Raw genomic sequence first — 10,488 nt, forward strand, 5'->3', positions numbered from 1 at the left:
AGATCACACACACGACAGCCCTCATTACCCATATTACAGCTTTATGCTGCTTATATACTAAGTATTATGAGATGGTATCAGCAAAATGTTGCTTAAACATTGTGCACCAAAAGGGAATACACAACAGTAGGTGCTAAATAATGAACAAAAAGGGAAAGTACCTGCCTTTGTCTATTTAGACCATTTATTTTAAATGGCTAACATATATTTAACGTATTAGTTACCTGTGTGCTTCGGTAAACCAAGCTGACAAGGATATAAACTTGCAATGACTTAGTCTGCAATCACATTTTCATGATTTAGACAACTATGAACAGCGATTCAGGCTTGTGACACTTGAAATGAGAGAATTAGTCTATTACCTCTGCAATACAGGGGGACATGAAAAACACTCTTGAGGTGATATGCTGAGATAATTTCATTATTGACAATTTTCTTCATTTGTTGCTCTGTGTACATGTACAGCACCCAAAGATCTGTTCCACCATATTCATACATTTCCAATATCAAAGGTGTAATCTGTATCATCCATGACTTATGTGACCACTTTCAAAAAGTAAAAATTATAAAAATCACACAGTAATGCAAAATATATTCTATAGAGTCTAATGGAAATAAACTTTTATTTTTTTTCTAATCAGAAGCTGTTTTGCTCAGGAAGCTCAATAAGTTAAATCTAAAGCCTTGTTTATAACTATGCTGTTATAAACTATGTTTATATATATGTTTATAACTATGCTGCCTTTTTCACAGTGCCTGGGTACAGCTGTACAGTTGTAGGTGGTGTGATACTGTCACACCATTATCTAGCAGTTTAACACACAGTATCTATATATAAAAAAATTAAATGTTGAGTATCCCTATATACAACTGAGGCTTGAAGCACCGTCTAGCTGGAGATGAAGAGAACAGAAGACCACCAAGTAGCTAAATAAAACTAGTTAATTATACTTTAAAACTTCGTTATGACCCAGAGTATTGGGTCATTTCTAACCATACTGCAGTGTGGTTGCAATATTTCTAGGAATAAAATTGCAAACTAATATTTCTGAGCTGCCAAAGTCATTCTTGAATGTACTGAATTTGGATGTACTAGTTACTTACCAGGAGCACATCAAAGATGCAGTGGCATCCCCCTTGGTTAAAATGAGTTAGCAAAACTGCCTTTGCAGAGGGTTCTTCAACAGTTCATATCTATCCCCACATTGCTAACCATTTGGAAACGTTACCTAATTAAGTTTCTTTTCAGTTGTCCTCATTAACAAGTGGACACAATACGGAACCAAGGCAACTACAGTCAGAGGCATAGCTGCACTCTTACAAAAAGAGAGAATGTAGAACAAATACTCAGTATGAGTAGGTATCTTAATGAAATTATACAGCTGCAGTGTAGCTAAAGAAGCAGCCATACACAATATGCGGAAACTTATCTTAAAGCTATTTTTACCTTTGCAGCTCGTGATGAACATTTCAGAATTAATTCCAAGACCTAAGCCAAAGAGTGCACCTAAATTCCTCACCAGTCCAGCAAATGGAGTTGTGTCAATGTTTATCCAGTCTGGGTTGGCACACCACTTCTTGGCCTTTGGAACAGACCATAGCAAGTCAATATCAAGAAGCTTGAGGACTAGGTAAAAGCCAAGGGCAAAGACGAAAAGAAACAAGTTTGTCTTGATGTACATTCTCAAGCTTGCTGTCTGAATAGCAGGGGTGTGCTCAAATGCTTCTGCCACAAGAATGCCTGCGGATTAGAAACCCAGTGTTACATGGAACAACGTTCTCGTACTTTGAAGAAGCACTTTTTACGGTGCCCCTGTAGAATCTGACTTTTGGATACAGAAGAATATATCTATTTTTATATATATATGTATATATATAGACATGCACACAATGTACCACTTCTGTAGTACATTACAAAACCTTTTCTTCCACTCAAAACTGCAGATTTGGAAAAAAGAAATTAAATACCAAGCACTACATGTTTTTGACATGAGGCATGCCTTAGGCATGACTGCATCTCCCAGACGACAACCTATCAAATACTAGGTGTAAACTAGAACATTCCTTTTCCACAAGAGTCCTCCACTGAAAGACTGGCCCCAGCAATGCAGAATTCAATACCAGTTCTCACACAGGCTTTGAGTGTTGAAGGAAGAGACATAGAACACACATATTCTTTCTTACTAGTTTTATGCTGGTTGTGGAAAGGGAACGCTACACTTCAAGCTGTTAGCTGGTGCTGCCAAGGCTGCTCTGCATCCATGAAAAAGAATGAGAGCAGGCAGCCCCCACTCAATGCTCTGCTCACCCTTCTTAAAATCAGATCAGATACCAGAGAGATAGTTCATAGTTTGAACTCCCTAAATAGCAATTTGAAACAAATTTAAGTAACTCTGAAAAATGTACTTTAGCTTCTAAAATCACCCTGAGGAGTTTGCACTGCTAATTTGCCTGTATCTCTGTTTTGCCCCAGGTCTCCAGCCCCGTGCTTGTCCATGCTGCACACACATAGCTTCCTCCTGAGAGGAAATGTCAGGGCCATACAGAAGCAACTTCCTCTCTGATCCCTTCCAGGCAGGCAGCACAGATAAAGATCAGATACAGCCAGTACAAACCAGATAGCACTAGTCTGTGGCAGCATGGACACAATGCAGTCAGCATCAACTGGCACAGGGACAGGAGCTCACTCCCTGTGTGGATTACAAAGACAGCAGATACATACTACCTCACAAATTGTACTTTCAGACTATCATCAAATCCCTGATCTTCCAGAGAGCACCACTAGAGCTGCAAGCTGAGCTGCACTACTAAAAATCTCTTGCCTTTTCTCATACTTAATTTTTTTCAGACTTTGCATATATGTTGAAAAGATAAAATAGCAGTGTTACCAGCAAATACTCCAAGAACAACTTGATGAGGGAAATGTGTTGCTATGAATACTCTTGAGACGCACACACTGATCTGGATAATCCAAAAAACAGTCCAGAGAAATGACCATGTCAGTCTAAGAGGGAAAAGGAAGATGCTTAAAAAATAAGACAAGATATTTCACCTAGTATTTTACACCAGGCCCCTTTGTGTCAGGCTCATATTTTCATCAAGCAGAAGTTTATGAGCAGAGAAGTTCAGAATCATATGATTAAAAACTGGAAGTTAGTACTAAAACATTAGCAAGAGTTGTTGTTCTTGCAGCCACATCTAGGGCTGCAGGAACAGACCCCAGCAGTTTGAGGTCCAATATACTACTGTGGTTTTAGTGATGAAAGTCATCAATGGCAAGAGAAATTGGCATTAGTGCCTTGAACATACTTCTCACCATGAAGTCATACTTAAATGCAAAAGTTCAATTATTTGGTAACAAAATTCAAATAGTATGGAAACAACCTTGTCAGGCTTGGAAAGAACAGCAATCAAAGCAATTATAAGACTTCTCCACAGAGCTGAGTCCCATGCTACACTGAATTTCACCAACATTATGCGCATTTGCTTTAAAATGGAGTAAGAAGAACTACCATCAAAGCAGTATGTTTATGTACTAACCAGAAGATCTAACACATAAAGACAATTAATAGAATTCAAAATTCCAGCACTGAAGATGTGACATGACCTTTAATAAGAGCTGATTAAGAGATATTGAATGCAATGACCGTAAGTTAGTAAATATCAACCTATACAATGGATAAATCCTCTTAATATTATTTTTCTTCAGCTGAAGTAGATCATAATACAGGGATTTTAGATCATAATAAAGGGATTTATTTTTATTTTTTATTTTTTTTTTACAAACTGGACAAAACACACTATGAATATTTGGTTAAAATAAGTCCATTAAAAACATAGCATGTACATAACAAAGAAATATCTGTATGAGTTAGAATAATGGAAAGACACTGACCTGTGAAGGGTAACTGCTGATTTATCTTTCCACCTAACTGTGTAGCTAAGTGCTGCTGTGACCATTACATACCAGACACAGGAAGATCCCATGGCATGTCCAGATGGGCTTCCTAGTAAAAACAAAAAGGAAATATTCAAGCTTAAAAACAATGACTGTAACATTTGTCATAGAGAAAATGTCTACTGGCAGTTAGTCAGGCACCTAATCATTTAGAAAGAAAATGGTTAAAAAAGGTTGAAAGAATGCCAACTGCTTCTCAAAATTTAATTTTCTCAATACAAATTTTTCAGAAGACTCGTCTATACAGAATCCAGAATATTTGTCTGAAATCAAGTAGGTAACAGCTTAACCATCTATACTGGTGTGAGCTGATATCTTGATTGGAATGCACAGTATTTTTCCGTTACTTAAATTTGGATTGTGATTAAAAAAAATAGAGCATCTAGGGCTCTCTTAGGGCTGTAGCACACAATGCCAAAGTTATATATAAGGCTCAGATGAGAGAGGTTTTGAATGGGCTACCTCATAAGTAAGAGGAGCAATGGAGTTGCTTTAGATGGCCCTTCCAAACTGCCTTTTATCCGCTTCTCCAATCACCATGGTGTTAGCAATTGTGATTGTGATCTGTATCTCACTAGTAGTATTACAGTCCAGGTAATTCACATTTCAGATAGTTTTGTAATAAATTTAGAAATTTACCTTAAGTGTGATGGAAGAATTGCATCTTTATGCTTTACTTTGATTTATGATATAAATTTTAAGGTGGTGTACAATGTCCACTAGCTCGCAAACAGATTATCAACGGAACTGGTGCACAAAATGATGCTGCAACATACGGGACTAATTCCTGTACCCACAGTAGTCTATAACAGGTAACAGACTCATATAGAGATCAGTAGTCATTTCTTTTTACTCCAGGTATAATAATATATGTGTAATTTGTTTAATTTAACAAATCAAAATTTAATTTTACTGGAAACAATATGAAGCCACAGAGAAGTTCCTACAACTGTGAAAATCAGCAAAAAACAAAGTATGCTGATATGATGCAAGTGAAATGATTCTTAAAATTACTCTGTCACTGCTTTTCCCTTGTTCACCAGGTTTACATTCAACAAATTGAAATAGGGAAGGAGAGAAAATTAGATTATTGGAATCTGTCTATACCAGACTTTTGCAGTTTGGCTTCTGTGGACACAAAAGAGAAGTAAAAAGGTCAAGGTTATTTCACTGGCAGAAGAAATAATTTTGCTGAAGAGTGTGTTATGACCCAGCACTATATAGTAGTTTGCAAAGCAAAAGAGTATTTCAGTGAAGCAGCAAAGCAGACTAGAGAGGACAAGCACAATGATTTCTGGCTCCCTGCACTAATTTTTGGTATTCTGCTTGGCAGTTATCAGTAGTATCAGTAGTAGTCACAGTACCAATTCTTTGGTTAATTTTGTAAAAGATGTACATTTCTAAACCTCAAAACAGAACAAATATCACTGATAAGGAAACCATAATGTTGTATATCAGCTTTGGGAAAGCTTCTCTTTGTTGCCATTTAGGAAAATGTCATCTAGGAAAAATATTTGATAGTTCATCTGAAAATTTACCTACTAGAAACAGCATAAACTCTACCTTAGGGTTTACATTCTTAAAACCTTACAAATACCAGAGAAAAGATGGCTGCAGGGTTTTAGTTCAGTTCATTCCTGAAGTACAAACCAAATTCAGGTCCTAAATTGCTTGCCATGTAACCATATAAAAAGTTCCCTCAGCTTTCCCTTTTGTTGCGAGACAGAGTTTGGGGCTCAGGCTATCCTAGCAATATTTGGATATGCCCTTCTCACATCTGTGGCTACTCCTCTAATCTTTTAATATAAATTTCCTGTTTAAAAAGTGTGTGAAGTACCATGCAAGCTCACACAATGACTGTGTGCACCTAACAGCTGCACTGACTGCAACAGGTGAGTGACAGTTAGGTCCAAGCAGGTTTACCTGGTTTCACATATTAGGGTTACATAAGCTCATTTAACTTCAACTGTATTGCATTTGAGTTCCTCAGAGAAGACAATGAAATATAAAAAAGTGAAAATACACTGGAAAGGTACATTTTAAAAAATACTTTTTTTCCCCATATATTTGTACACACACCCACACACACATTCAGTGCCAGTGTCTGGTTCTGGGAAGAGTGGTTCCATTTTCCACTTGTGATACATTACACAGATGGATTATTGATACTATTGTTACTTACACTGAACCACCTCCTAGTTTTTGTGGTTTTAATAATTCTTTCAGTAGTGCACAAGCCCTCAAACTCGACAGCCCTCTGCTCTGTTTTGGAACACTCTTAAACAACATGGAATTTCTCTCCCCAAGCTGATGTCATTATCACTGCAACTGTTCCTAAAAGTGACCTCACAGAGCAGGTGTATCACTCTTTCTGAACCTATGACAAAAGTTTTGTGAAAATTCCTTTCCACTACGCTCATTCATTCTAGTAGGAGTTATTTTTAAAGCAAATCCCCATCCCCTGCACTGTTTAAAAGCAATGTAGTAAACACTCTTGTCATACAGCAATCAAATACCTCTCACACTTTATTTCTTCCTTTTTTTCCTTCCTGTGTTTTGGTGCTACTTTGAACTTGAACTCTGAGATCTGTATATCATTTAAGATCTTCATAATTTGCATCCTCTCCCCCCCCAAAGCTGCTATTTCTATTAAATGTACCAATGTAATCTCCAACATTTCTTACCTGGTCCAGTTTCACATGTTATAGGAAACTGTTCAAGGCATGGGCTTGACTGATTGGGATAAATCATTGTTTCTTGCACCCACCAGTATGGGCGATGGCCAAATAAAATCCTGACAAAAAATAAAATAAAATGAAGCAGAAAAGCAATATAAAGATTTTTATGTAAGAAGGCCTCAGCAAACCATGATAAATAATCTTACAAGGAATATGAAGAGTTATATTCCAAAACTATTGTATGATAGTTCTATAGGTTCTTCTTGTCTTAGCAAAATGTCATTTCAAACATATCTTAAACATCTCCATTGTGAATTCCTGTTTTATAATTACAGGGGAAAGTCTACTAGCACATTATTCACAGAAAGTTTCCTAAACTTGAGGCATATATAGTAACCATCATTAAAATACCAAATTTTAAAATAAATCCAGCTTCTTACCATTTAAATATGAGGTTGAACCAATCACCAATGACTGCCACCCATATCATTTTAGTACCAATCACTTGGTTGAGCTGAAACCAAAGAGGAAAATAAATTGAGAATATATTCCGGGGATCTCCAACATGTGACATAAAATTAAGGAAATCCTGGTAAGCCCTGTAGTCCCTCTGTAAATGCTGAATGATAAGCACGCCATTGCTATGAAGGAGATCCATCTTAATGGATTGAACTGTACTTGAAATATAGTAAAGTCCCTTTAATCTTAAGTTTCTAGTGATGGAGAGTGGAAACCATGGAAGGGAGCTATTAAAAAGTGAGAGAAGGTGATTGACTTTGCCTTTATATTGTATCGGCGTGGTGTACCCAGCCATTCTTGGAACACGTGGCTCCAAATCTCCAGGAAAGCACGAGCCTGCTAGCACTGGAAAGCTTTTCTGTTTGCAAATTTTAATTGAAGGAAACTAAGTGAAGTACATGCTGAGCAGCAGCAAATTGTGGGGAAAGTTTTATGGAAACACAATGTGTGACTTATGCAATCCTTTGTATGAACAGTTGGAACATGTTTGCTCATTTTTTTTTCACAGTTCATTTCTCTGCAGGATGGACATTAGTAATGTGTATACTTCATTAAGTGTTGCCTGTATAAAGGATAGAAAGAATACATAAATAATTGGTCTTTGCAGAACTGTCATTAAAGCTCTACATTTCACTTTGAAATAGAATCTGGCTATCATGCTGAGTCTAATACTTTGCACAACACATTTTCAGTCACAGAAAATACAACCAGCATCCATACAATGCTGTTGAGCTCTAGATTCATTTTTAAAGCAGCAATATTCTCAAAGCACTGAAAAGCAATTGTTTCCTTCATACAAGAAGGAATTAATGTGCTATGTTAATCCAGGGCACAATGCAGATGGAGCTTAGTCTTTGAGTCATCTGATTCAGTATTGCCATTCTCGCACATTGCTTACATGATGCAAGTCCTTCACACCTCTGCCAGAAGAAGCTGAAGCCTGACCTGCTGTAGCCCTTTCTTGCTGCCCAGCCTAGCAGAAAGGAGACCTGCTTCACAAGCCAGAGCAAGGCTGGGAACCGGTGACTATGAGTACTGCCCTGAGGTATTCCCAAGTGAAGCACTGGGGTTCTCCAGGGCGAATAGCAGAGAGGAAACTGAGATTCTGCCAGGTAGCAGGATTTTAAAAGTATACAGCAAATAATGTATTAGCACATCAAATTTATCAATATTAGTACTAAAAAGTGTGGCATAGGAAAAGATCAAGCTAATTCGTGAGGTGGCTACATAAGAAGCCTTTTTCCACAAGAGATTAAATGGATACCACATATCTGATGCTACCATCATTTGACAGCATCAAAGCGGCAAGAGGAAAACCAGTTACTTGTCAGGCCCTCGTATTCATATCTGCTATTAAAGATTATCCATGTAGCTGAAACAGTTACAATCAGAAAACAAAAGCAGCTGCATGTATGTGCTGCACGCTTCCCTACTGCTTTCTCCACGGCACTTAAACTATACAAGCTGTGGAGATAAAGATATGAACTACTTAACTGTTTCTGCTGAAGAGAGACTTAATGGCTTAACAGGGCTTTATGATGTGTGGTCAGGGAAGTCACATGGAAACATTAAGTAGATTTAACAAATAAGGCATGACAATTAAATGGACTTAGAAGACCTCTCTTCCTGACACCATCTCACATTTACTTTAGCTATTAATAGCCTGGTTTTAGAAACTTTTTAGCAGATTTAAATCCTATATGTTTATTGCTACCACTTGCATTGAGCCACGTAGAAAACCTTAAAGTTAAAAAGGGATTTAAATGCACTGTTTCTGAATAAACTACTACAGTATTTTTCTGTACATTGACTGAATTATTCACTTCAATTGGTAGCAACTGATTTCATGGAAAACCCTTCTAAAACCAAAATTTCCAGATATTTCAACAATAAATACTTCCTAGCTTTTTAGCTGCAAATATTTGGTGAGGTTTTTTTCTTGCTAAGCCATATATAGCTTATAGCTTTTCAGAGCGTCCAGCAAGGGAACCATCATATAAATGAACTGATGGAACTAATTTTCCTTCTCCCAGTTATTTCCCAAGTACTTACTTGTTTAGAAACACCTCTCTCAAACAACATTTAATACCTTATTACTAGAGAAAATGCCATTTTGTTGCTTTTTTTTCTGCAAAAATATATCTCCTTTAGAGTTAAGTAGGACTGACAATAAAAACAACAATAAAAATCACCCTTTTATACATGTCTGAGTTTAGTATGCAAGAATCTGGAGAATCTGAGGTCTTCTTCTGTTTTGCAGTCTAGTTTATAAAGAATAATTATCTTTAAACATGAGTGTAAATGTCAAGTCAGTTGCTGGCTCAGTAACAGCCATCTTGCATCTAGTACTTAGTTAAAACAGCAATTGTAATGAGGTTAAATTTAAATAACTGTTGTTCTACTAGGGAAAATATTCTCCAATAAGTTTCTATCGAAATACAATTTAACGTCCTCAGGAGAGTCTGCCTTCCAGTCCGTCTTTAATGCCTTCATTGTTATTCAACAGTGTCAGAAAAACTGCCACTCTGCCACAGGATGTGCAGGACCACTGTAATAACTTTTTGCATGTCTATTTATTAATATAAAAACACCCACCCATGTTACCCACTGGGATAGTGCAGCATCTGCTGAACTCTTCTTCAGACAGAACCACTTAGGCACACTTTGGTTCTCTGGAAACTTTATTAATATAATGTTTGAAGGTATTCGAGGCCCCTTCCAGTCCCTAACATTCTGTGATTCTGTGTGTGTGCCTCGGCAACGTTTCAGTAAAGTAACCTCTTCTAGTATAAGCACTAAAGGCTTCCTGATGTTAATTTTCCTTTTAAAGGAAATAATGCTGCTGATTCATAGGCTGCTAATTATCTTTCTGCTCAGATAGAAAGACAAGCACCTTAGACAGAATGAAAACTAACAGCAAACATCAATAAGCTTTAATTTTCTCCTGTATTCTTGTGACTGTTTCAGAAGCTCCTACATCTACATCTTAGACATACCAGAGGAGTCTGTTTATAAAAGATGTTTAAAAACCCCACAGGGTACAAAACAGAAAGCAGGAAGTTTTAGGAACAGGTAAGCACGTTTCTGTAAGAGGGGTCGTGACGTTCTCATTGTACCTGGAAGCATGACCCTGTTTCATCCAAGAGGCAATCAACAGCTGACATGTGAGTCACAGCTTCTCCTGCCCGTGATATCTGGCAACCTATAAAAGTCTGAAACACGAAAGACTTTCCTAGCTCTAGTAGCCAGCAGAGAAAAGATGGCAATACAGGTCTTGAAATACTATATTTCATAACTCATTTAAACTAACAAAGGAGAAATACTTCCTCAATA

At 37.1% G+C, this 10,488-nt stretch overlaps 1 protein-coding gene across 2 annotated transcripts; it reads right to left on the reverse strand.

Moving 5' to 3' along the window:
• Positions 1 to 739: 739 nt before the first annotated feature.
• Positions 740 to 7,717, reverse strand: G6PC2 (glucose-6-phosphatase catalytic subunit 2). 2 transcript variants are annotated; one of them, XM_010168025.1, is made up of 6 exons: positions 7,417 to 7,717; positions 7,077 to 7,150; positions 6,643 to 6,752; positions 3,896 to 4,007; positions 2,889 to 3,004; positions 740 to 1,741 (listed from the first exon to the last, which is right to left on the reverse strand). In XM_010168025.1, the coding sequence occupies exons 2-6, from the start codon at positions 7,124 to 7,126 to the stop codon at positions 1,230 to 1,232; spliced, it is 900 nt and encodes a 299-aa protein (XP_010166327.1). In that variant the 5' UTR covers positions 7,127 to 7,150; positions 7,417 to 7,717; the 3' UTR covers positions 740 to 1,229. The 2 variants fall into 2 exon arrangements, with proteins under 2 accessions (XP_010166327.1, XP_010166326.1); XM_010168024.1 differs by lacking the exon at positions 7,417 to 7,717 and having other exon boundaries at positions 1,230 to 1,741; positions 7,077 to 7,294.
• Positions 7,718 to 10,488: the final 2,771 nt, after the last annotated feature.

Source organism: Antrostomus carolinensis, unplaced genomic scaffold (genome assembly GCF_000700745.2).
Source record: "Antrostomus carolinensis isolate BGI_N321 unplaced genomic scaffold, ASM70074v2 scaffold8575, whole genome shotgun sequence".
NCBI classification, from domain to species: Eukaryota; Metazoa; Chordata; class Aves; order Caprimulgiformes; family Caprimulgidae; genus Antrostomus; species Antrostomus carolinensis.

Bases quoted from the DNA above. Each gene is read 5' to 3' on its own strand.
- G6PC2 (XM_010168024.1), bottom strand. From the start codon at position 7,294: ATGGATCTCCTTCATAGCAATGGCGTGCTTATCATTCAGCATTTACAG. The intron at 4,008-6,642 runs GTAAGAAATGTT...TGTTTTTACTAG, and splicing joins AACATGTGAAACTGGACCAG to GAAGCCCATCTGGACATGCC. The intron at 1,742-2,888 runs GTAACACTGCTA...TCTAATCCGCAG, and splicing joins TGTTCTTGGAGTATTTGCTG to GCATTCTTGTGGCAGAAGCA.